Source organism: Leopardus geoffroyi, chromosome E1, assembly GCF_018350155.1.
Source record: "Leopardus geoffroyi isolate Oge1 chromosome E1, O.geoffroyi_Oge1_pat1.0, whole genome shotgun sequence".
In the NCBI taxonomy this organism is placed as follows: Eukaryota; Metazoa; Chordata; class Mammalia; order Carnivora; family Felidae; genus Leopardus; species Leopardus geoffroyi.
The window spans coordinates 17,726,744-17,752,614 of record NC_059330.1 but is presented as its reverse complement, the minus strand read 5'-3'; the positions used below and the strand labels follow the sequence as shown (position 1 = coordinate 17,752,614).

General features: G+C 44.4%; 1 protein-coding gene across 1 annotated transcript in view; it reads right to left on the bottom strand.

Annotated features, from left to right (window-relative positions):
• PHF12 (PHD finger protein 12) overlaps positions 1-25,871 on the bottom strand; it is a 41,574-nt gene that overhangs the window by 14,644 nt on the left and 1,059 nt on the right. Inside the window, exons 2-5 of the mRNA XM_045487878.1 lie at positions 25,466-25,647; positions 4,411-4,483; positions 1,464-1,857; positions 59-179 (exon numbers count right to left, since the gene is read on the bottom strand). Of these exons, the coding sequence (XP_045343834.1) occupies positions 59-179; positions 1,464-1,857; positions 4,411-4,483; positions 25,466-25,647 (770 nt within the window). The remainder of the gene's footprint in view (positions 1-58; positions 180-1,463; positions 1,858-4,410; positions 4,484-25,465; positions 25,648-25,871) is intronic.

Below are 25,871 nucleotides of genomic sequence, written 5' to 3'. Positions count from 1 at the left end.
GAGAAAAAACCTCATTTGCTGAATATGGGGAAGAGTCCTTAGTATGGACGAAAAATACCTGTTACATGTGAAGCATACTTTGACTGGTAAGGGAACAAGACCATTGTGATCTAACTCATGCTGTGTCTTCTTAACATTTTTTCCCGTGGTTTCCTCCTTTCTTCTCCTCTTGCTAGAACCTAGAAGAGAAATTGATGGTGCTGAACTCTCTTGGATGCAGAGTTCCTAGTGTGGGACATGGAAACAACAATAAGTGAAAGGAACAGATCTCCGTAAAAGCATGTGCCACAGCCTGGACACAGGTCTCTTTCTGAGACCCCCTCGGCTGGTTTCAAATCAGAAAAAAGAATAGGAAGGGAGGAAAAGAAACATTGAGACATAAATCAGAACCATGGTCTGAAGTCACCTGTTCTGTGGCAGAAACACATCTATGTTTTGCAAACATGAAGTGGTCAGAAGCTTAGGTATTGCAACCTAAGAAATACACATGCCCGAGTCAAATGGTCAACAAAGACTGTTCTGTGGAGGTGGCTGAAGAAAAGACTATAATTTTACTGCATTTTTATAGAAATCAGAAAAGTTTTGATTCTATATACCTCCTGCTGACTGAACAGCATTCTTAAGCCTGCCAATTTCACTTTCTCTGGGAAAAAGAAAATAACATCCAGAAGCTTTGTGGCATCAAGTAGAAGACATGATTAAAGGGGAAAAAAAGGGCAATTTGGTAACATTTTATCAAACTATAAATGCATAGTTGTAACCAGCAATTCGAACAGTAGGAATTTACCCTACAGATACACAATGTTATATTTACAGAATTATTTGAAGAAGTATCTATAATAACAAAAGATCAGGAACAACCTGAATGTCCATTAATAGGAGATCAGTGAAATAAATTATGTCATGTCTATATGATAGACTATTATGCAACCATTAATAAAAACTGAGGAATGTCTACATTAATATGGAAAGATCTCTAGAGCATACTGTGAGGTGAAAAAAGCAAGATGTAGACCAGTATACCAAATAAGCTATTTAAAGGGAAAATACTGAGCATATTATATTTCTTTGCTTATATACGCACAAAGAAATTCCAGAAGGAGATACACAAGAACCAAACAGTGGTTATCTGAGAGGGATATGAAGGTAGAGATCAGGCAAATGGCAGACAGGGGTGGAAGGGAAATTTTTCATTTTAAGCCTTTTTATATTTTTCGGCTTTTGAACCATGTGAATATATTACCTATATTTTTAAAAAGGGGATACCTTGAAGGGCAGAAAATAGAAAACTGAATAAGCACGGTCAAGGCTAAAACCTTCAAAGATGTCCAGGAAGAACAAAGAACAGGAACATGAGAGTGGCTACTCGCCCGGTGATCCCACAGGCAGCACTGCCCTCTGGCTGGACAGTAGTCTTTTGGGGCAGCTGGGGTGGGGGGCGGGGACATGACACTTTGGCTAACCTGGTAGTGCAGTGGTACAAGTCAGTTCATTGGGCAACTGAAATTGGGTGGGGTTCCGCTCCATGGCGGCAGCGATCAGCAGCTCAAAGGGCCGCCTTAGCTGGGGCTGCACATAGTCCGGCTCAGCTGCCACTGGCTCCTCGTCCACGTCAATGATGTCCTCGTCGACGTCATTCTGCTCAGAGGTGGGGGTCTCTGTGCTGGCGTTGGATGTGGGTGTGCCAGGCCGGCTGGCTCTCCTCTCCAGGATCCGGGCGTGGGCAATGGCCTTGAGTTCAGTTTTGCTGGCTGATCTGTCCAACAAGTCGGTATCACTGCTGGGAGATGTAGTCCGTTTGCCGGATTTGTCCACCAGTCCATTGACGTGGCCCAGCTCCTTTTTCTGCTCTCGTTTCTGTGCAAATGAACAGGTAGGCCCATCACATAAAGTACCACAAAACAGAAAGAGATGGATACTACAAAGACCACTAGCCAAAATTATGAAATTCTCCAACATGTTACAGACTCATCCACCTGGGGACTTGGAACACTGGTCTGTCCAAGTTGACAAAACTACAGCTGAACTAAACTAAAGCTGGCGAAACTGCAGCAGAGAATCACCAGACGGCAGGGAAAGTTAGAAACAATTACGCACATTTATCACACATCATTTACTTGAAGTCATCATTTGATGCACACCATCTCTATACAAAGTACAGGGGTAAAGGGATTAAAAGTTACCACAGCGAGAATAAATTTAGTGAGGCTAAGTGAGAACGGTGAGAAAAATATAGCAGGACTCAACATCACTGTAGTTTGCCATGGAGCATCCTGACCTCCTGAATGGGTTTAAGAATTTTGCTCAAATTAAAGTCTGCAAAAGCAAAGGTAAGATAGGCAAACAGAGGTCCCTGTCCAGGGAGGTTGGGTGCTGACAGGGAAAGTAACTACACTGCAAGGTGGTGGGGTTGTGTGTGGAAGGTAGCCACCCAGCGACCACAGTGTCTGAGAATGGTGGCTTTCAGTATTTCAAGTTTTACTAGGACTCTGGAAAGGACACTTCTTCAAATGGGAATGTGGGGAAATGGAAAAAGACTATATTTATTCAGTAGGACTGGACCACTGGTATTACATTTTCCTCTAGGACTCCAAAGAGCAGTCAAATGAAGGTTTAACACTGGTCTCTAATCAGGAGACCCGGGATCTGTCCCAGTTCTGCCACTGATTACTTATGACCCTGTATGATTCAGGTTGGTGGGCAGGAGTTTCCCTGTCTGTAAAGTAAGACTAGTAAAACCTTTCTTCTCCTCCTTTCAAAGATATGGTGGAGACAGAGGGTGACATATGTGAAAGGGATGGCTGAGTCGGGGGAAGATCTAGCCTCCACTAGGAACAGGACCTGAACATCAAAGGTTAATGAGGCCCAAAGGATGAATCATTTCAGTCCACTTCAGCGTAACTACAGGAGGCCAAAGAGGGATAGAGGTAGTGGTGGTGGAAAAGGCAGATTTGGCACTGGTAGGCAAAAAAGTCCATTTGAGAGCATGTCACTGTGGCATTTCGGGGAAAGCACACTACGTTAGAAAAAGGCTACTATAATCCCTGTCAAGCAGCTCTGTTTCTAGAAAACTGATGAAGAGGCAATAGAAATTTGGAGTAAGACAATTTGGCTCTGTTAATTCTTTTGAGTCCTCATTCTACATTTGTAAGCCTCAGTTTCTTCCTTTCTAAAATGGAGGTACTATCACCGGCACTCCAAACGGCTGCATGGATTAAATGAGAGAACATATGTAAGATACCCAGCATTTGACGGGCACTAAAATAATGTTAGTTCTTCTTCTCCACCCTCTTTTCCTGGTTTTACTTTTTCTTTCACGTCCAGTTTCTGGAGTGGCAGGTTTCTGAAAGGCCTCCTGGCTGGTAGGTGCTTCTAACTGGCTCTGCTCTAACCTAACTGGGGATGCACAGGAAGAGATGCGGACAGGTGGTTAGGCTGGAGGACAGCCTGGTTTGTGGACTTCAGGGGCAATCAAAGCATAGCTGGGGCTAACTGGATGACTTGGCCTTGCCTTGCCTTTTAATAAGAACCCGTGCGCAGATGTTGAAAACTAAAAGTCTGTTTACCTTCTTAAAGGCTGAAAACTGTTACACACATAAACCACAATCTCTGAATCATCTCATCCTGTTTCTGCAACCAAGGAAATCATCATTCATTGTGACATCATGTTCAGGGGCCAGGAAAACAGAAGTGATGTCACAACAAAGGCAAGTTGCTTGGTGTGTGATTAGTGTGGGGGGAGGGAAGGGGATGGTTTACAGTTCATAGACAGATTCTAATTCACAGCCTCTAATTTGAGGAGTGGGTCTCTCATATTCTGACTGGAAAAACACCTACTTCCTTTTTTGATAAAGAGGAATTTAGCTTTCGCACCCCACAAAAGTTCTCAAAGTAGAAAATCATGTTCTCAAAGCCAGTACTGAACTATCAAAGCCAAGGGAAGGGGAGCTAAAGAGAGATTAGGCAATCTGGGGTACAAAAGGCTTCCGAGTACTCTCCCACACACCCAGCCAAGCCTTATTTGCCTTGGGGTGAGGGGCATCCTTCTTCCATCAAGCTGGAGAAGCAGCCTTGCTTTTCTTCAGCTACTTTCAGTCAGGGATAGAACTGCCACATTCAGGCCACTTTTCAGGAGGTCTACAACTCCTCAGTCTACTCCTGTCACTAGTGAATGAACATGGCTCAATAAATTAACACACCTCTTCTGCCCATTTCAGCAGCCCATGTTTGGATTTTAGGCCCTACTGGATTCCAAACAGTCACCATGGGGAGAGTGAGGGTGATTCCAGGGCTGGAAAAGACAAGAAGAAGGGACGAAAATGCCTTCAGGGCCAGGCCGTCTTAGCTCTAGAATATCAGTGCTCTAGATCTGGCACTCTGAGCAAAGCCTTCAGAAAGCGCCATTATTACCTTTCGGCGAACAGTGCACCGGTGACACATCCACTCCCCAGGAGGCAACATCTCTTCACTCAGTGGAGGATTACTGTGGGGAAAAGACAAGGGCAAGACTAAGTACTAACCTTTGATGCAGCAGGAAAAAGCCTAGGTAGGTCTGGCACAGAGCTACCTGTCCCTCGACTCCTATTCTGGCCCGTCCTGTAGCACTGCCAGGGCTCTTTCTCTCACTTTCAAGATGCTAACGTGGCATCGTTTACAATAACCTAAAGAGTGAGGACCTACTCCCACATCTTAGGAAGAGAAGCCAAATCCAGAGCTCTCAACATTGGGCTTTACAGAGAAAGACAGAAGTAGTCTGGAGCCTTGAGAATCATCCCCCAGCTATATCATGCTAATAGAATCATTGATAGGTTCTCTACAGTCTTCAAAGTTTGTCGGTATAAGTCTAAGCTCTTTCATCTGCAATTCAAAGCCCTGTGTAGCACGGTCCCATTCTACCTTCCCAGGACCCTTTCAGGTACGCTTTCGCCAAGTCAAATTGAAGACTTGATATTTCTTTCTCTAGAGCCCTTTCCCACTAGAACGCTATGCCTCTTAAACCCTATTAATCCTGTAAGGCTTAATTAAAGATGGCTGCAAATTCTTTGCTATTCCTACCATCTAAAGGTAGGCCATTTCCTTCCTCTTGAATTAGGCTTGCCTTGTGACTTGTACTGACTAGTAGAACGCAGCAGAGGTGACCTATGTTGTAACTTCCGAGGCTGGCTCTTAAGAGACCTGCAGATTCCATTTTTTCATGTTTGGAATGTTCCATCTCAGGGCCCTGCTGTCACGCCAAGAGGCCACACTCAGGAGAGTTAAGGCGTTCCAATTAACAGCTTCCTCTGAATTCCAAGCCAAAAGCCAGCATGAATTACTGCTATGTGACTAAGCTGTCTTAGATCATGCCAGCTTAGTAGAGCCTCTAAAGTACTGTGGTCCCAGACAACACAATGCTGAACAGAAAAACCACCCAGCTGAGCTAAGTCACCACATGGACTTGTGCGAGAGAATAACCAGTGTCTGTTTTAAGCCACCGAGTTTTGGGTAGTTTGTTACACAGCAACATGTAACTGAGTACAGCTCCTCCATGTGCCTGCCTGGATTACTGGGACCTCCTGGATATGTGGATTGTATGATTTAGTTCTCTTTTGCGACTTCTCATGTTTTCCCTTGTGTGGCAGTTCTCTCTCTTTTTTTTTAATGTTTATTTTTGAGAGAGAGAGAGAAAGAGACAGAGAGAACATGAGCAGGGGAGGGGCAGAGAAAGAGGGAGACAGAGAATCTGAAGCAGGTTCCAGCCTCTGAGCTCTCTCTCAGCACAGAGCCCAATGCGGGGCTCGAACCCATGAACCGTGAGATCATGACCTGAGCTGAAGTCGGATGCCTAACCAACTGAGTCACCCAGGCACCCCCTCTTTTTTCTTTCTTAAGTTTTATTTAAGTAATCTCTACACCCAAAGTGTGGCTTGAACTCACAACCCCAAGATCAAGAGTTGCACACTCTTCTGACCCAGCCAGGCACCCCAGTTCTTTCTTTTCCCTTTTCTTTTCTTTCTTTCTCTATCCATCCATCTGTATATCCAATTTTTTTCTTTAGTGTTTGTTTATTTTTGGGAGAGAGAGAGAGAGCAGGAAAGGGGCAGACAGAGAGGGAGACACAGAATCTGAAGCAGGCTCCAGGCTCCGAGCTATCAGCACGGAGCCTGACGCGGGGCTCGAACTCAGGGACCATGAGATCAGGACCTGAGCCGAAGTCAGATGCTTAACCAACTGAGCTGCCCAGGCACCCCCATCCAATTTTTAAAAAGTTAAGCTCTATGCCCAATGCGAGACTTGAACTCACATCCCTGAGATCAAGAGTCACATGCTCTACTGACTGAGCCAGCCATGTGCCCCTCTTATTTTTTTCATTAGAGGGACCAAGACAAGGACTAAATCTCTTCCCACCTTGTAGCTTTATAATACAGAGGTTGTGCATACAGTAGTCACTCAGTCAATACTGAATCAAAATTAGAGCTGTATAGGGCTGGCCTTACTGAACCTCCAGATCATTGATTTCCACTAAAGTTACACCAAGAACCATATGTATGAGACCTTATTAAATTCTTGAGAGAGTCACATTTCTAAGTCTGTACAGTAGCAGTTCTCAAAGTGTGGTTCCCAGATCAGAAACAAGCATCAGTGTCATCAGGGAACTTACTAGCAAAGAAACACAAACTCTGAGACCTCACTTCAGGCCTACAGAATCAGAAATTCTGTTATGGAGAATGAGGATACATTTATGCTAAAGAAATTCTTATATCTGGTTCCTAGCAGTCAGAAGGGAGTTTTTTATCCAAAAAAAAAAAAAAAAAAAAAAGAAATACTAAAAAAATAATTTGAGGGCTGAATATATAAGGACTCTTCTTGAAGTCCCAAGGCTTAATATTATGCTGCTCTACTGTTTCTATCTACAAGAGCACTTGGCTTGGCAAATTTTCCTAGCTTCTGCTTTGCCACGCTTCCCTGGAGACCTGAATATACATGTCAGGATATCCACTAAGTCCTCACAGCTCTTTGCTTCCTTTCCTCCCTGTTTCACTGGTGGAATCTCAGGAGATCCTTAGTAGGATGCAGAAAACCTGGAGGCATACTGGCCTGTTGTGACAGGTCTTCAAGCCCTAGAGGACCATAGGTGAATGTCACCTGTAAAGTCTTCCCTAGTTCTCACCAATGGATTTCTGCATAGGCTACATCCAAACTAATGAAATGTATGCATGTAATTTGCAAAGGCTTACAGACTCTGCTATGCTTCAGCAACCATCATATTAAAATTAACCCTGAAAAGGCTGTCACTTCTGATTCTGTTTTTCATCATTTCTTTTCATCTGCCCATTTGGCTTTGTACCAAGATACTCTTTACCAAACATGTAAAGCAGAGAAGGGCAAGGCAAGGTGGTTTGAATCGAGACCTTTTACTAAGATGTAAATGGCTTCCTGGCCACCCTTCATGATTCCCTCAATCTAGCCCCAACCCCTATTGGCAGAATGAGTTATTGAAAACACAATTCTGATCATATCACCCTCCTTATTAAAAAGCCCTTCAGTATCACCCCTACCCTATCCATTATAGGATAAAGTTCAAACTCCTCAGTATTGTAGGTTAAGACCCTTGTGGCCAGAATCCTGCCTCTTTCTCTAGCTTCATTAACCTGGTGGCTCCCCACAACTCCAGGACGCCTTCTCTGGCAGCCCCTGATTCCCTATAGCACTTCTGTACCACACTGTACTGAAACTATTATGCACTGGAACCCCTTTCTCTATGATTTACCTTTGTACCTCCACACTCTGCGAGGTGCCTGGCATACACGAAGTACTCAATAAAGCTTTAGAGAACTGGCGAACACTGGGGCATCTGGGTGGCTCAGTTGGTTGCACATCTGACTCTTGATTTCAGCTCAGGTCATGATCTCACAGTTTATGAGTTCGAGCCCCACATCGGGCTCTGCACGGACAGTGTGGAGCCTGCTTGGGATCCTCTCTCCCTCTCTATCTGCCCCTCCCCTGCTCACACACTCTCTCAAGTAAACACAAACACACACACACACACACACACACACACACACACACACACACACAGAACTGGGGAATACTAAAATTGGCTTCTAGGAAGCAAATGAGGCAAAGCAATGCAGTTAGGCAGGCACTTGTTTTGGTGGTTAAATCGCACACAAAATAATTTGTTTTCTAAGTCACGAAATGGTAAGATATCAAAGTCAAAGTCCATACTTGCAAACCAACCTGACTCATTTAAATCCTCTTTAAACAATTTGGTTTCTTGGTTCTTTTTCTTAACACAGGGGTAAATTGCTTAAAGTCTGTATTAAGGGGCTCTTAAAAGTAGCTCCTGGTTGGTTTCTAAAGGATCGATTTTAGAGATACCGACCTTAAGAACACTTGTTTCTCAGAATTCTAGATTATGGGCACAGGCTCCTCTTGTCTGCACTAAAGTGTGTGATAAGGGCTGTGAGTTTAGGGAATAGTACAGAGAAGTCAGAATGTTATTTCCAGGATGAGCACAGAACATTTAAAAGTGAGACCTTGTTGAGATTTTGCTGCTTTCTCAAAGACAGAATGCGCATCTTGAAATAAACTTGAAAATGTGGCATCTTTTTAAATGTTTATTTATTTATTTTGAAAGCAAGAGAGAGGGAGAGAGTGCACGAGTCATGTCAGGGATGGGTAGAGAGGGAATGCTAAGCAGGCTCCAGGCTGTCAGCACAGAGCTGGACTCAGGACTAGATTCCACGAACTGTGAGATGATGACCTGAGCCTGAGCTGAAATCAAGAGTCGGCTGCTTAACCGACTGAGCTATCCAGGTGCCCCGAAAATGTGCTATCTTGAGAGAAGGCAGTAATATATGATAGGATGGATAGGGAAGGAAAGTCTATGTTTCTAGAAAATGAACAAACATCACAGGTGCACCCGGAATACAAAAACTGCCCACGATAAAGCTTTCTCATGACAATGTTTCCTCTTTGCTCCTAGTAATTCCTTTCAAGCTAATATGTAGAAGGCAGTTTTTCAACTCAAATATCTAGAGCAAAAGGGATTCATGAAATGGATCCAGGAAAGACAGACTGTCACTGGAGTAATAAGCTCAGGAACTAGTTCCGAAAGAGGCTGTTGTGCAGACAGACTGGTTTGATTCGCTATCAGAAATTTTGCCAACAGGGAGAGGATTCCAGGGAGAAAGGAGATTCTGCAGCTTCAAGACACTCATGTACATAACACATTCTGGAGACTTCCCCATCTCAGCTGCCCATCTTAAAGCTCTTTCTCCCATAAGAATGGTGTTCCCATAAGTTTAGTGTGCAACTTTGAAACGATTACACGCCTACCAGAGTCTTTAAATCAGGATATGTCTGTCAAGAAAAACAAGGCTTTGTCTCAGCTCCCGCTCATCCCTATATATCAACGAAGACAAGGTGCTCAGAGCCATTCTCTATAAAAGGAAATCATTAAAAGTTAAAAGTCAGGTAATGTTGGAAATGCTCTATTAGAGTTTCTGCTGTGCAGCAGTGAAAACCATGAGGACACTATAATGAGCCAGTACTGCCTGTAAAGACATCAGTACGCTTCCTAGTCACTAAAGCTCAGAAACAGCAGAGTGACAATCTCATCTTACGTCTACATAGCATATTACAGTTCACAAAGTGTTTTCACAGATGCTCTTATTTGATCTTCACCAGCACACTGTGACAATTCTTATTCCCGTCATACAGGTGAGGAAATGGGACTCATCTGAAGCCATGGAGCCAGTTAAGCTGCAGAATTAGAACTCGAATCAGTTTCCTGGTTCTTTCAAATCTTGAGCCCAAGCTGTTTGTAAAAAACCTTTGGTAGTTCTCTTATTTCTGGGGAACACAGTGGAATATTCGCTAAAATATCTTCCTCAACCCTCAAGGTCGAGCATTTCCTTCGACATCAGTCAATATTTATTGAGTTCCCACTGCTTACTAACCAAAGCCACGCTGGAGGTACCACACTGGAGGAGGGACAAGTGGTTATTGTCTACCCCACCAAGAAACAAACTACTCTCCTTTGGGGAGAGAGGACCAAAGTCATTTGTCCTCTCAAGCATTTAATGGACAATCATTTTATGCTAGGCAATGTGCTAAGTGGTGAAATTTCAGACATGGTCCCTGCTCTCAGGGATCACAGGCTAGAACATCATGAAAAGAACAGTTGACAATGAGACCACATACAATCGAATACACCCTGATCCTTGCCACACAGAGCTATGTAAGACTTAACTGTGCACAGATGCCAGACTCAAAGAGCCCCAGAAATTTGGTTATTTGGTATCTGAAGGTGGCAGTGACCTTTTCCCTACTCTTTTTCCATAATTCAGAAGTATTCAGCAAGTGGTAAGTCAGTCAGTGATCCTTTAAAGACGGCAAAGTTAAGGATCTTGAGGGGTTCAGGAGGAAACTATAGTTTTGGAAGCAGGTGTATTTCTGTATTTTGAAAAAATACCTGAAAGAAGGAAAGTTCTGGAAGGGAGGACATTTTCCTGGGAATGGGTGTTTTATGTCCATCTAGAACCCAATAGCATATGAACCTTTAGATTCCTTCTGAGAACTGTCCAAGTCATAGAAAGGAAGGTGAGCCCCAGAATGTACACGAGCTGGCTTGTCTTGGAAAACTGGTAGCTCTTTAAAGAGTGCCCTGTGGACAGAGCTTTTGCAGAATATCCATCTTCACTGCTTTGGATGTTTCCTCCCAGATCATTTGTTAAAAAGCCCTGGCCCAGGGGTGCCTGGGTGGCTTAGTAGGTTAAGTGTCCAACTTCAGCTCAGGTCATGATCTCATGGTTAGTGAGTTTGAGCCCCACATCAGTCTCTGTGCTGACAGTGTGGGTCTGCATGCGATTCTCTCTCCCTTCTCTCTCTGCCCTTCCCCCACTTGCTTTCTCAAAAAGTAAATAATAAACTTAGGAATAAAAAAAAAAAAAAAAAAAAGAAAAAAAGCCCTGGCCTGGGGCACCTGGGTGGCTCAGTCCATTAAGCGTCTGACTCTGGATTTCGGCTCAGGTCATGACCTCATGGTTTGTGAGACTGAGCCCTGTGCCAGGCTCAATCTCTCCCTCTCTCAAAAATAAATACAACTTTAAAAAAGTCTATTTCTGGAGTCCTCAAAGAGAAAACCACAAACTTGCACCCCTCAGCTAACTGTAATGCCTGCATTGATAGACCTCTCCATGTCAAAGATTCAAAGCCCAGAGCCAGATGATCCCAACTCACAGCCAAAGGATGAAGTCCAGTTTTAATTTAGAATGCCTCTTTCATTCACTAATGAGGCTGCAGCCCACCACTGCAGGTGGAAGACGTTAGTTGTCATGGTTCTTGGCTCTCTAATTAAGAGGATCTATTTCAAGTCATATACCAGTGTGGCTGATCTGAGTCTAACCTCACTCATCTCCCCCACCTATTAATACATATGAACCTGCACGATATTAACATTTACTTCAGATTTAGTCGCCACCAATGGGACCTGTTGCTCCACAGCTCTGTGTTAATTATCCATCCAGCGCAAGCAGTTTTTCAATATGGAACTGGAAAGGAGAAGGGGGAGGGGAACAAGAGAACAAAGGGAGGAGGGGAGAGGTGGAGAGAGAGAGGGAGACAAGGAAGCAGAAAGACTGCCTTTTATTTCAGAGACCTATTTTTTTGCATTAAAACATGCAGATAAAAATGGTGTTGGGCTGTGGACTTGTTTTTAAAAAACACGTTAGGTTACCGATATATGGTTTGCAACTGTCCATCCAGCTAAGTGACACTGACATTTTAAAACTTGAGCCAAAGGCAGCTGGGGAGACATGGAAATATCACTTAACCAAATTAAAAGCTTTGGTATGTGTCTTAGGACAAAAGGAAGCAAGATGGATGAACAATATTTAAGAAAGAAGACACTTCATTTTTTCTTCCTAGACTGACAAAATATTCTATTTAATACAAAGGCTGAACAGGAACACTATGCAGACAGCATATCTGTACACAATACACCAACAGCCTTCCACTCGGGCTCTCTTCTAAAAGAGGTCAGTCGCATGAACTGCTAGGGTCTTTCCTGTCAGAACCCATCATTCACCAAGAATCAGAAGCTCTCGAGCCATATGTGGCAGTTTCAGTTAAAATATCAGACTAACAAAGATTTCACTGCCCCCCCCCCCATCTATATGTCCCCTCCCCTTTTTGGGTGGTGGTGGGGTGTTCAACCAGCAAACAATAGCACTGAGCAGTTTTGATTTTTAATTTCACAGTTCATGGGTCTCATCCATCCATCTGAGGTCCACTACCAGATAAAAATCCTGCAATTATATTTAACGGCATTGTGTTAAGAGTGACTGCAAAAGACAATACATGCTCAGAACAGGCCCACTCTCCCTCAGACCAGGCCTGCTGCCCTTGGCCAGCTCAGGAAATATGTTGGTATTAGCCAAAATGGGAGCGAAGGTGATCACTGACAGGACCACCATCACGTCTCAGCCTCCTGGCAGCCATCTTGATCTACAAAGGAAGCTAGGAGCACAGAAAACAAGCCTTTTGTAAACTGAAACCAGCTTCTGTTCTAGAAAAGCGAAGAGGTGCCAGGTAAAATTTAATTTAAAAATATCTTTTAAAACTTAAAAGCTGTCTTAATATATCCAAATTTAATGGTCTAAGTTTTGAAGAAACAAAATCTAATGAAATTTAAATGCCAGCATTAAACAGTAAGTTTCCTCTGGACACTTGTATGGGCATCAGTTTTTATCTTCAAATATAGCCTACCTTTCAAAGGCAGGGAAGATGGCCATACTGAAAGGCAATGGAGGTAAAAACAAAGTTCAGGGGTCCTTGCCCTCCTTCATCCTAGCTACTGACTCAAGCACAGCTAATGCCACAAAGTACATAAAAAGTACAAGGACTGCTGGCTTTTTCATGCAAAGCCTCAGTAGCAGTGTTAACAAGGAAACTAATGAAGTGCCAGGCCATTACAAATGCCCCATTGAGAAACTTAGCTAGTTGCGTCACTTCCACAGGCATACAGTCCTTTCAAACTAGCTGACTGTGCCCCCAAATTTCATTGCCTTCTATGCAGAGCTGGTTTGTGGCATCCTCCCAGTGAAGGACACCTGGGGAACAGGGTTATAAAGTCAGTGCAGCAAAAGGAGGGTGGGAGGGTAGAGCACCAACAGTTACACCAGGTGTTTTCCCTCTGCTAACTTCTCTACAAGCTGAAACTGGGTGCCACAGGGCCTTATCTATCATGAGTTTGGCTATTCTGTCAATCCTGGCTTCTCCACAATGGCAAATGAGCTGGCTACAGACATTTTAAAAATGTGCTTCATTCATTCACCTTATCAGAGATGTTGGAGCCCCCCACCTGTTTTGGAAGTCAACATTCTGGCCTCAACACTTTCTGATGTTCCTAGGGAATGTTCCATTGGAAAGAAGAATCCACAATTGTAACTGTGTATTCCAGAAGAGTCTCAGAGGTATGGAAAACTGGGTACTGTTCCGTAGCCAAATTTATTGGACTATCCAGAACAAGGAAACAACCAGGCCGTATTCTTTTTGCACACACAGCTCAGGAAATCTGGATCAGTTTACATCTTAGAGATACTGGACCTCAAATTCTATAAAGGCTGGGAAAACTAAAAACACTAGCAATGTCTTTATTTGAAATCCAACTAAATACAGGGAGCAGGTTTCTACTTAAGACCCAGCTGCTTCTCCCTAAGGAGGATTTCTGCTTAATTTACCCTCCTCTGACAGGGTCTCCTTAAAAAAAGGAAAAATAGAGAATAATAATAATTTGCACCAAAGCAGCACAGGGCCTATTCCCTCCCTCTTTTACCACCCCCCCCCCCCAATTTTACTCATAAACCTTAAAGCTCCCCACCCTACATGATTGAAGTAATCTCCTGGGCATACTGTCAAACTATGCTGTCGTGGTTTGATGCCACAGCTAAGTGCTGACTTGAGCTTCTGAAGCCTTCCAGTTATACCCCCAGTGACCTATTTAGGAGGTGAACATACTTCTCAGAGAGAGAGCACCATAATTTTTTCCCTTTGGCCCACTTTTCTCTCAGATGATCCCTAACCAAAGAATGATCATCCTTAAAGGTCTGATCGTGTGCACACAAACGATAAGATTTGAGGAAAGCTCTTACGCAGCAAGCATACAAATCTTGGACATGAGTTCTTTCCCATAATTTCAATAAACTGCAGCTACTTTTCTTACCATACAGCTTACTTCAACACCAACAAACTGAAGCCTCCAGTCAAAGATGTCTGATATCGTGGAATGAGGTGTTATAAGAATTAAGTTAAGCTAGAATGGCTAAGTGTTATCTAAGCCAGGCAAAACCATGAGGAGTAAAAAGGAAGGATAAAGAAAACAAAAATGAGGGGCAACTGGGTGGCTCAGTCGGTTAAGCGTCCGACTTCACCTCGGATCATGACCTCACAGTTTATGGGTACGAGCCCTGTGTCAGGCTCTGTGCTGACAGCTCAGAGCCTGGAGCCTGCTTCAGATTCTGTGTCTCCCTCTCTCTCTGCCGCCTGCACCACCCGTCCCCCACCCCCCCCCCCCCCCCCCCCCCCCCCCGCCTTTCACACTCTCAAAAATGATTAACATTAAAAAAAAACGATAGGGGCGCCTGGGTGGCGCAGTCGGTTGGGCGTCCGACTTCAGCCAGGTCACGATCTCGCGGTCCGGGAGTTCGAGCCCCGCCTCAGGCTCTGGGCTGATGGCTCGGAGCCTGGAGCCTGTTTCCGATTCTGTGTCTCCCTCTCTCTCTGCCCCTCCCCCGTTCATGCTCTGTCTCTCTCTGTCCCAAAAATAAATAAACGTTGAAAAAAATAAATTTATATAAAAAAAATGATAAAGCCAAACAATGTTTATCAAAAGGCCAAAATCACTGACAGAATACTCCCTATATTTAAGATGCTTTCAAAAAATGGCAAGCAAGGGGAGCCTGAGTGGCTTAGTCAGTTAAGGGTCTTGATTTCAGCTCAGGTCATGATCTCACGGTTCGTGAGTTCAAGCCCCACATTGGGCTCTGCGCTGACAGCACAGAGCCTGCTTAGGATTCCCTCTCTCGAGCCCCTGCTCAAGCTCTTGCTCTGTCTCTCTTAAAATAAATATATAAACTTAAAAAAACAAAAACAAAAAATGGCAAGTAAGATCAAGGAGAGTTGAATATAGCCAGCCTATGCATAAAAAGAACTATAAGGGGCACCTGGGTGGCTCAGTGGGTTATGCGTCTGACTTCAGCTCAGGTCATGATCTCGTGGTTCCTGAGTTCGAGCCCCACATCGGGCTCTGTGCTGACAGCTCAGAGCCTGGAGCCTGCTTCAGATTCTGTGTCTCCCTCTCTCTCTGGCCTTCCCTTCTCGAGCTCTGTCTCTCTCAGAAATAAATAAACATAAAAAAAAATTATAAGGGACACCTGGCTGGCTCAGTCAGAAGAGCACCCAACTCTTGATCTTGGGGTCATTAGTTCGAGCCCCATGTTGGGTGCAGAGATTACTCAAAAAAAAAAAAATCTTAAAAAAATTTTAAAGGAAGGACTAGGTAGGAAAAGTCATAAGTTTGGACACATGTAACAAGATTAATGAAGTACAATTTTCATAATGCATTTTGACCAGTAATTGAGGATTGTCAATTGAAAAAGTTCACTGTAGAGTTTCCCTCTGTTTCCAAAGCTTCGTTAAAACCAAAAATCAGTAGAATGCTATCTGATGGTTCAATGCATGTGAGAATTAAAAAGCTCCCAGCTCAGCATAGGACCCCAGGGCTGGTGGAAAGAACAACAGTAGCTACTCATTGCCAGTTTTGTAATGTACCTACAATTACTTAAAGTTCTATGCATTTCATTAGCTTCTCTGCTCTGTTCTCTGCACAAATGCAGAGCAGAGAAAAATAATATTCAACATCCCTCTAAGGATCACAGCTGGATAGAAAGTCTGTAAATGTGTTTATGCTGCTACAAACAGGGTTCCACCTTGGAACTCAAGCTTGCTAGTAATTCTGAGAGGTTCCCTCAGCCTTGTGTGGCCGGGTGGTAAAGTGATGTCTCTGGGCTACGGTTAAATTCAAACACCGCGGAGAGTCCTCTTGCTCACTCAAGCTTATTTCAAAAGAGCCTCACGCAGAGCCCAAATCAGTGGGAAAGACTGAAGGTAGGTTCAGGCATGGAGTCCCCCCCCTGCTGTTAACACTCTCTGTCTTTTGTCCTTTCAAGACTGGGAAACATTTCCTGGGAGATATATCTTGTACAGTTTATCAGAAAACAGGGAGGGGCGTCTGGGTGGCTCAGTTGGTTAAGCGTCCGACTTCGGCTCAGGTCATTATCTCAGTCCGTGAGTTCGAGCCCCACATTGGGCTCTATGGTGACAGCTCAGAGCCTGGAGCCTGCTTCGGATTCTGTGCCTCCCTCTTTCTCTGCCCCTCCCCGGCTTGTGCTCTGTCTCAAAACAAAACAAAACAACAACAAAAAAACCCGGGAAGGGCAAAGACTTAAAAACCAACGCTATTGGGGCGCCTGGGTGGCGCAGTCGGTTAAGCGTCCGACTTCAGCCAGGTCACGATCTCGCGGTCCGTGAGTTCGAGCCCCGCGTCGGGCTCTGGGCTGATGGCTCAGAGCCTGGAGCCTGTTTCCGATTCTGTGTCTCCCTCTCTCTCTGCCCCTCCCCCGTTCATGCTCTGTCTCTCTCTGTCCCAAAAATAAATAAACGTTGAAAAAAAACCAACGCTATTAACATACAGGAAAGCAAATGTAATTGGGGAGAAAGGAATGGTCACCATGTTTTTTCTTAACAAAGGTACCACCCACTTGGTAGAACTAGACATCGTTTCTGTTCCCCAACCAGTGCTTATCTTTGTGTCTCTCTCATTTGTAATACCACTAGGTATTGCACAGCAGGGAGCGGAGGAAACGGGTCAGCCTCTGGCTTTTAAGTAGTTTAGTGAGCATTTAGTACACGGTTGCAAAAGGGAAAGTAGCCTTTTGAATGAGTGAGTCAAGTTTTACATTACTTGAAATTTCATCAGTCTGTAAGGTGTACTCAGAATTTGTTTACCGTGAATTCAACAACAGCTCTACATAGCAGACAAATTCTTTTTTGCTGACGGGTCAAAGCAATGATTTCTCCTTTTATCAGTGTCTATTGTACCCCTCAAGCGTCTTCCATCTCCCGTGCAAATGTGCTAAAACTTCATCTTTTTTTCTTATTTGCTGAGACCTAGATTCAGAAATAGTATTAGGCTTAAAGGATGAAGACTTTGACATCTGTAAATGGCAGGCATAAAAAGGAGTCACCTTCTTATTCTTCTTAACTGCTCCCAAGTCATGGGAAAAGCAGTCAGCTAGTGACCTGTGCATGCGTCCTGGGCATGGTGACAAATCTGCAATACCAAAGTGCCTTTCTGAAATTTGGTCTAGGACTTGCACTGAATACAATGTCCTCCTCTTTCAGGAAACTGGCAGGGGGACAGCTGTACTCCTGTCCGGTCTCTTGGGAGGCTAGCATTATGCGGAGGTGCTCTTATAAGTGTCACTCATTGAATGGCAATGCAGCTGGCCATGTTTGTACTCCCTGGGGACTCTTAAGTTAAAGGAAGAGCAAAGTCGAGGTGGGAAAACAAACTGCCCCCCTCCCCCTGCTGTGGTGATTTAAAATTCTGGCACCTTAAAATAAGAATGCATTTCTAGGAGCCTGTGCTGCATGATCATAATAATACAACCATCAAAACCCCGAGAGCATCATCAAAACCCCAACCAGAATCTTTGACTAGGGTGGCCTGCTTAACTACACGCCAAGGAACTGTGTATGTACTGGGGGTGGGGCAAGAAGGTTCAGAGATAGATTTTAATACTCTTATGTATACCAAAAGCAAATGACATTCAGCTTCATCTATTTTCTATTGCCTTAGCACTTGTAGGAGAAAAGATGTACCCATTTCTGTTAAGAAGCTGGACATCTGCATTTCTAGGTAGCAAAAATCCTCTTGGGGGCATCAAAACAGACTGTTTGTTTTTATAACCTATATAAAACCTTCAGGCAAATATTCTCTTCACTCTGTCTCCCTATTTATTGCTATCTGGGCCTACATAAAGACACATATAAACAGGTGAGTTCACCACAGCGTACAATTTTTGTTGTTAATGGAGTTCAAAAGATACCTCAATTGATCTGGAGTGATTTCCATCCCAAGCTGCCACCAATCAAAGCGAGAAAATTAAAATTGTCCTCCTTAAACTAGGAATCTCCAAGTACGAGGGATTTCTATACACAGAAATTTTATATTGTGGCTAGTGGTGCCTTAAGGCAGGTGGCAGATAAGGTTCTCTCCACTGAGATGCACCATCCTGACTGGAGTTCACAGAAGAAACCTTTTACTCACTGTCATTACATTGATAATAAAAGCACAGCCATTGAAGTGCGCTTAAATCAACTACCTTTCTTCTACATTAAGACTCAAAAATTAGAAAAATAAAATGGGTGAGTGAAAAGACAACCCACAGAATGGGAGACAATACTTACAAATCATGTATCTGACAAGGAACTTGGTATCTAGAATATACAAAGAACTCTTACAACCTAGTAATAATAGTAAAAAACCCCCAAGTAATCCAATTAAAATTGGACAAAGGATCAAAATGGACATTTCTCCAAAAAAATACACAAATGGATAATCAGCACATGAAAGATGTTTGGTATCATTGGCCATTAGGGAAATGCAAATCAAGGGGCATCTGCGTGGCTCATCAGTTAAGCATCCAACTTCGGCTCAGGTCATGATCTCACAGTTTGTGAGTTTGAGCCCCATGTCAGGCTCTGTGCTAATAGCTCAGAGTCTGGAGCCTGCTTTACATTCTGTGTCTCCCTCTCTTTCTGACCCTCCCCCACTCACACTGTCTCTGTCTCTCGAGAATAAATACACATTAAAAAAGTTAAAACAAAACAAAACAAAAAACAGCACTCCCACTCACAGGACAGGTTTTTATCGAGAAGATAATAACAAGTATTAGAAAGGATGTGGAGAAATTGGAAGCTTCCTATACTGGTAAGAATGCAAAATGGCGTAGCCACTTTGGAAACCAGTCTAGCAGTTCTTCAAAGGTTAAGCATGAGTTACCCTCTGACCCAGCAATTCCACTCCTGGGTACACAACCAAGAGAAATGAAAACAGATGTCCACACAAAATGTGCACACAAAAGTTTACAGCATCATTATTCCCAATAGCCAAAAGGAGAAAAAACCCAAATGTCTATTAACTGATAAACGAATAAACAAAAGCGTGGTATATGCATAAACAGACTAGTATTCAGCCATGAAAAGGGATGAAGTACTGATAAATCCTACAAGCGTGAACCTTGAAATCTCACTGAGCCCTTTTGAGTATCACTGGTCTTTTCACTGAGAGCTCAATAAAAACCAGTGTTTCATCTGACACACAGTCGTGACTATTTGGATTCTTTTTCAGTTCAAATTAGATAATTTATTTGTCTCATTTTATGATTTGGCTTTTAAAAAATTATCTTGGAGATATACTTAAAAAATGGAAACAGACCAACATGAATCCCATCTCCAGATGTAAAAGAAGACAGTACCTAAACATGTCTTTTATATACTTACACACAAAAAAATACACTAGTCATTTACAAAGTTTAGTTAGTGGAGCCCATCTGTAAAGTACTTTGAGAGCCTTAAGGAGCAGCAGGAAATTGATGAGATTACAACTGCATCCTGTAATCACTTTGGGGATAGGCCCAAAATGAAAAATTTCTCACAGTAGGACCACTAACTACTTGCCTTAGGTTACACAAACACTGTTACCTTTGAAGAGCATTACCTCCTCCTTCACTTTAAAAAATTTGATACTTCATTTTTTTTAAGGTTGGTTTGTTTGTTTATTTGTTCAGAGCGTGCATGCGCACAAGTAGGGGAGGGGGCAGAGAGAGAAAATCCCAAGTAGGCTCCACACTGACAGCCCAGAGCCAGCCGATGCGGGGATCGAACTCACTAACCACATGAGATCAGGACCTGAGCTGAAACCAAGAGTCTGGCCCTCAACCAAATGAGCCACTCAGGTGCCCTCTGACACTTCCTGTCTTAACCACAGCCATCTAGGTCACCAACATTTTGTGAGTAAACAACTCATTCGAAATATTATTACTATTATTATTATTAAACAGTGATTATCCTCTTATCTATGAACCAAAGCACTCCTATCACAAGAATCAGCCCCTTAGCCCCACATTAAGTTTACAAAGCATGCATGCGAAATTGAGCTAAAATTGAATGTTATCAGACCCTCCCTGTTTGAGTGGAACATTTAAAAACAATACTACACACCCAGATTCCAATGCAATGCAGCAAATGTAAAAATAAATAAAATACACATAAAACCAAATCAGGTTTGTTTATTGTTGAATCATTTTACTATTGAGGGGGCAGGGTGACGGGAGGAAGGCCAGATGCTGTCACCTCCAGGTCTTCAGTGCTAAGCTTCTAAGCACTTAAAATGTCAGAAACAACGGATTCATAAGGTAATATTAAAATGAATGTATTTTAGGGGCGCCTGGGTGGCTTAGTCGGTTGGGCGGCCGACTTCGGCTCAGGTCATGATCTCGCGGTCCATGAGTTCGAGCCCTGCGTCGGGCTCTGTGCTGACCCGCTCAGAGCCTGGAGCCTGTTTCGGATTCTGTGTCTCCCTCTCTCTCTGACCCTCCCCCGTTCATGCTGTGTCTCTGTCTCAAAAATAAATAAACGTTAAAAAAAAAAATTAAAAAAAAGAATGTACTTTAATTCATCAGTAGACAATACTATTCTCATGAGGAGCCAAACACAACAAATCAGAAAAATCACCTTCTTAAATGCTCAAACGGCAAAGATTTTCTGCAAGGCAGTTTTCTACTCTATGTGTGAAACCTTTCTTGTTATGACTCACTGAAAATTAAATATGCAAAACTCCAAGCTGAGCTTAGTTTTGCCTGTGCACAGAGACCTTTTTACTCTCATTCTTCGAAAACCTCATTTTGGATCTTGCTGCCAACACCAAAGAGAGGAAAGCCGGCCAACAATTCCAAATATAACATGCGGAGGCAAATGCTACAGAAATCTGTCTGACGGGAAGCAACCATGCTGAGGTCTGCTGAGGTAGATGCACTTCTCAATCAGACCGTTTTGGTCCCTCGGTCATCTAGAGCAAAATGCCATGAGAAAGCAATCAGAGGAAAACATCCAGTTTCCAGGCAGCCTCATTACCGAAGACCTATGGTATTGATTCACTTTATCGGTGAGAACAATCCAATCCATTTCAAACACAAAGATGGGCCAGTGGCAACTAGAGCTCCACAAGTTATCGTAATTTTTGTAAACCAGTTTTTAGGGACCAATCCATGGAGACAAGTATTTTCCGAAAGTCCAATGAATGCCATGACGATTATGATAGAGAGGTCAGGTTCACCAGAAAACACTTACAAAAAAACCCCATATCTCTTTCCAGTTCTCCTGGGGCAGGTTTAGTAACCCCTACTACCACTCTGAATAACTGATAAACCAGTTCAACTTAGATAAAATGATTACACTATCACTTAAACAAAAACAAAAAATCACCTCCTCGAGTTTAATTCTTTAGAGAGGTCATGGGGCTGAGCACAGAGCAATTCATTCCCCAACCCAGGGGATCATTACAGAAAACCCAGCTATAGGGCTTCCAGTCTAATTGGGAAGAGAGAACTGTTCCTCACACAAAGCACTGGCCCCTGAGAAAAGAAAAGACAATTAAAACAGTTTATCTGACCAGTCATTTCCTCCAGCAGTTTATCTTAGAAAAATCCCCTGTGGTTATGGCTATGTCACTACGCCCAGGAGGTAAAGTTTGCCTAGAATCACTTCTGGAACATTTTACTAGATCTCCTTCACTGAGGCAAGCTGACAAGGGACACTAGACTGAAAAAAGAACTTGTCTCAGACAGCTTTGAATGAAGACCCACAGCAGCACTGAAATTAGGATCTACAGGATTTGTAAAACCTCCACCTTCACTCTTGTACATTGTGAATATTAAGAAAATTAACAGTACGCTGCTTATCTAAGTACAGCTGACCCTTGGAAAATATGGGTTTGAACTGCAGGTCCACTTGTATGTGGATTTTTTTTTTTGTTTTTTTTTTTTTTTTGAGAGACTGAGAGAGTGGGACAAGGCAGAGAGACAGAATCCCAGGCATGTTCTGCAAAGTCAGTGCAGAGCCCAATGCAGGGCTCGAATTCATGAACCACAGGATCAAGACCTGTGCTAAGGTCGGATGCTTAACCAACTGGCCACCCAGGCGCCTCATGCAGATTTTTTATAGTACAGCACTGTATCTTCTCTTGTTTATGATTTTAATAGCATTTTCTTTTCTACAGTTTACCTTACTATGAGGATACAGTGCACAATACACGTAACATGCAAAACAGGTGTTAATTGTGTTACTGGTAAGGCTTCTGGTTAATAGTAGGCTATTGTAGTTAAGTTTTTGAGGAGTCAAAAGTTATGCAGATTTTTTAATGCTTGCAAGTCGGTGCCCCTAAACTACCCCAGCATTGTTCAAGGGTCAACTGTAATCCAGTCTTAGCAAGTTAAAAAGGGAAGCAAGAGAAAATATAGCCATACCTAACTGCACTCCCACATGGCACAAGTAAGCAGTAATGGCATGAATTAAAGCCAGCACACTCAGGAATCAAAATTTCTGAGGCTGTCAACTGCTTGACCTAAACTCTGGTGGAGACGGTTAACGAAGTACTTCACTTGTGCTGGAAAGAGTGGAACAGAAGGCAGGAAAGTGGGAAAAGCCTCACTTAAAAGAAAGCTTCCTTCGTTTGTACCAGTATCTAGAATGTTTTGTAATTTATACAATAACTCAGATAAGTCAATGGTACATTCAGTACTGGCATCTTCAAAGAGAGAACTGGAAATGTGAAACAAACCCTGCCTCATTTACTAGGGTTCTCGAATCTCTGATTACCAGCTCCCATTCATGGGCCTTAAAAAAAAAAAAAAAAAAAAAAGTAAAAGAAAAAAAGAAAAGTATTCAATGAAATGCAGTCTGGGCAAACCCGAGTCTCACCAACAGCTAAAAGTACCTCCTTCTCTCCTAGCTGAAGTAGAAACTGTTAATTGTTACAACTTGACAAGACTTACACTCCTCTAATTAGAAGATCCAGGTTGGGTTTTAGAGTTTCAAAGCCGAAAGTCAGGCAAAACAGTTTTTCCATACCTAAAGTTTCTAATAAACAATCTCAGCTTACTAAACAAATGGTCTAAGCAAATGAGACTAAAGATAATAAGTTTATAGGGGCACCTGGGTGGCTCAGTCGGTTAAGCATCGGATTTCCGCTCAGGTCAGGTCATGATCTTGTGGTTGGTGAGTTCAAGCCCCGCATCCCTCAGTGCTGACAGCTCAGCCTGAAGCCTGCTTGGGATTCTGTGTGTCCTCCACCCCCCCCCCCCCACCCGCCGCTCTCTGCCCCTCCCCCACTCACGTGTTTTCTCTCTCTCAAAAATAAATAAACATAAAAAAAAAAGATAATGAGCTTACAAAATTCTCACTCAATACAGGAGTCATCATTCTTGGTTAACAATAGCTTCCTCCTAGAGGTAAAACATTAACCCTCATTTCAAATCAAGAAGCCTACAGTTCAGTCTGGGTATATGTATCAAACAAGCACAATAAAAAACACAAGCAACAGGAAAAAAACTGATAAACAACATAACATATCCAGGTACAAATCTCTTCCTTGCTCAAGACCAGCACAGGAAACTTGACCAGAGAGATTTTCCCCAGGTAGATCACACCTTACAGGAAGCAAAGGCTAAAAAACCACAGACCCTTCCTGCTGGTATTAGTCACTACATAATAAAAAATTTAAAGCCAGCAACAAAGCTTCCTCCAGGATAACCATTTCTGTCCCTGCAACATTACAAGCGAAGATGGGGTGCCCTCCTGGGCAAAAGCATCTTGGGAATGGTAATGGGAACTTCCTACATAACTTCTGACCACAGACTTAATTTGCCCGGTATCAGTCATCTGTCTCGTAAGTGTTCCAAAACCTGCAATTAGTACAAATATACAGTAAGCACTACTCCACAGAGAGACAGAATGTGAATGGAACACTGTAGAGAACAGAAGGAAAACCTCTTTTTTTTTTTCCAGAGGACTAAAAAAAGGCAATATCAAAAACGGGGGGGGGGGAACAAACAGAAGCCCCTCTCTTTCCCGCTCTCTCACAAACGCCTGTTTCACTCAACTGTTGCTGAACGACAGAACAACACCCATCAGAACACGACGCAATCTGGGTTCCCTGCGCTGATGGAGGATTTTCGTGGAGGGCAGAGATGATTTCTCCAGGCAGAAACTGGAGTTTAAACTCTTCCTGGCCGGATTGTTCTGGGCTGAGCTGCTGAGGAGGATCACGCAGCGGGCGATCAACCCAGGTCCCTCCCTCTCTCTCCGGTCTCTCCCCTCCTCTCGCGTTCAGTAAGGGGGGGCGGGGGGAAGCGCTCAGCTTTCCAGCTCTCAGCTCCTTAAAAATGCCCTCGCGGAGCCAACCGCACACAATCCTGCCCCAGCAGCAAAGAATTTTGCCGCGAAGGGCTCGCCGATCCGGAGCGAAGTGAAATCGGCGCCCAAGGGCAATTTTAATTGTCTAACCCGGCCCGATTTCCTAAGAGGCGGCAGCGCGGGGAGGGAGAGGGAGGCAGCTCCGAGAGGCAACAGGGGGCAAGCGGAGCCAGAGAAAGGGGACCAAAGCGGCGAGATCCTAGCCCTGGCCCCCGAGGAGCTTCTGCAGAAAGGACCCCGAGCCTCTACCCCCACCGTTCCCCGGGAGACGTCTGCAAATCATATATGCAGCCAAAATGGCGCTGAGAATAAAAATATAATTTAAAGGCAGGTCGCCATATTGTAAACAGAGAAGCAGAGAAGAGGCGGACTCGAGAGACACCCTCCATGATTTCTTCCACAGTCGCAAGCGCCCGGGCGTCCGGCCCCCCGGGTCCGTACCAGGCCAGCTCGGGCGGCCGAAGGCCCCACGCACCCGCCCGCAGGAGAGCCCAGCCCGGCAGGACCCCGAGGGCGGCGGGCGCGCGGGCAGGCGAGCGGCACCGGGCCCGGAGCTCCTCCCCTTCCTCCCCCGCCACCGCCGGCCGTGCCCTGCCGGCTCTGTCCCGGCTACCCAGAGACTTCCAATCCCAGATGGGGCTCTCCTCACTCGTCCCAACCCCCACCTCGGGGTCCGGACACACTGCTGCTCCTCCTCCCCCCCCCCCCAAACGGCTAGATCCCAGCAGACACCTGGGGGCGGGGAGGCGCTCGCCCCAGCGGCTGCAGAAAGTCAGCTAGCGGCTGCAAGCGCCCGTTATTTCGGCAGCCAGGGGTAGGCCGGGTGAAGGAATGTGCCGAGAAGGGTCAGCGAAGGAGCTCCAAAGGGGTCCCCAGACCTTACCAGCACTGGAGGTGGAAGGCGGCCGGGCAGTGGTCACAGCACAGGAGATCCCCACCTTCTTTGCAGCTATCGCAGCTGTCGTGGTTGGTGGCCCTGCCGCTTCTCCGGGGCTCTTTTTCAGGCTTCCGACTCCGCTTTTCTGCCTCGTCCGTCTTGGGGGGAGCCAGCAGAGCTTGGATTTGCTGCACACACACATAAACGGCGTGTGTGCACACTCGGAGCTCCCGGGCGGTCCGTCGCCCCCCCGGCAGGGCTTCTCCGTCACCCACCCCTCTCCCCCCTTTTGTCCTTCTTCCTCCCATCCACGCTGCTCCCAGAACCTCTCAGCCCCCCGGAACCGGGGGGAGCCCACCCTAACAGCGTTCCTGCAGCACAACGAGAACAGCCTCTTCCAAATGGGGAGGAT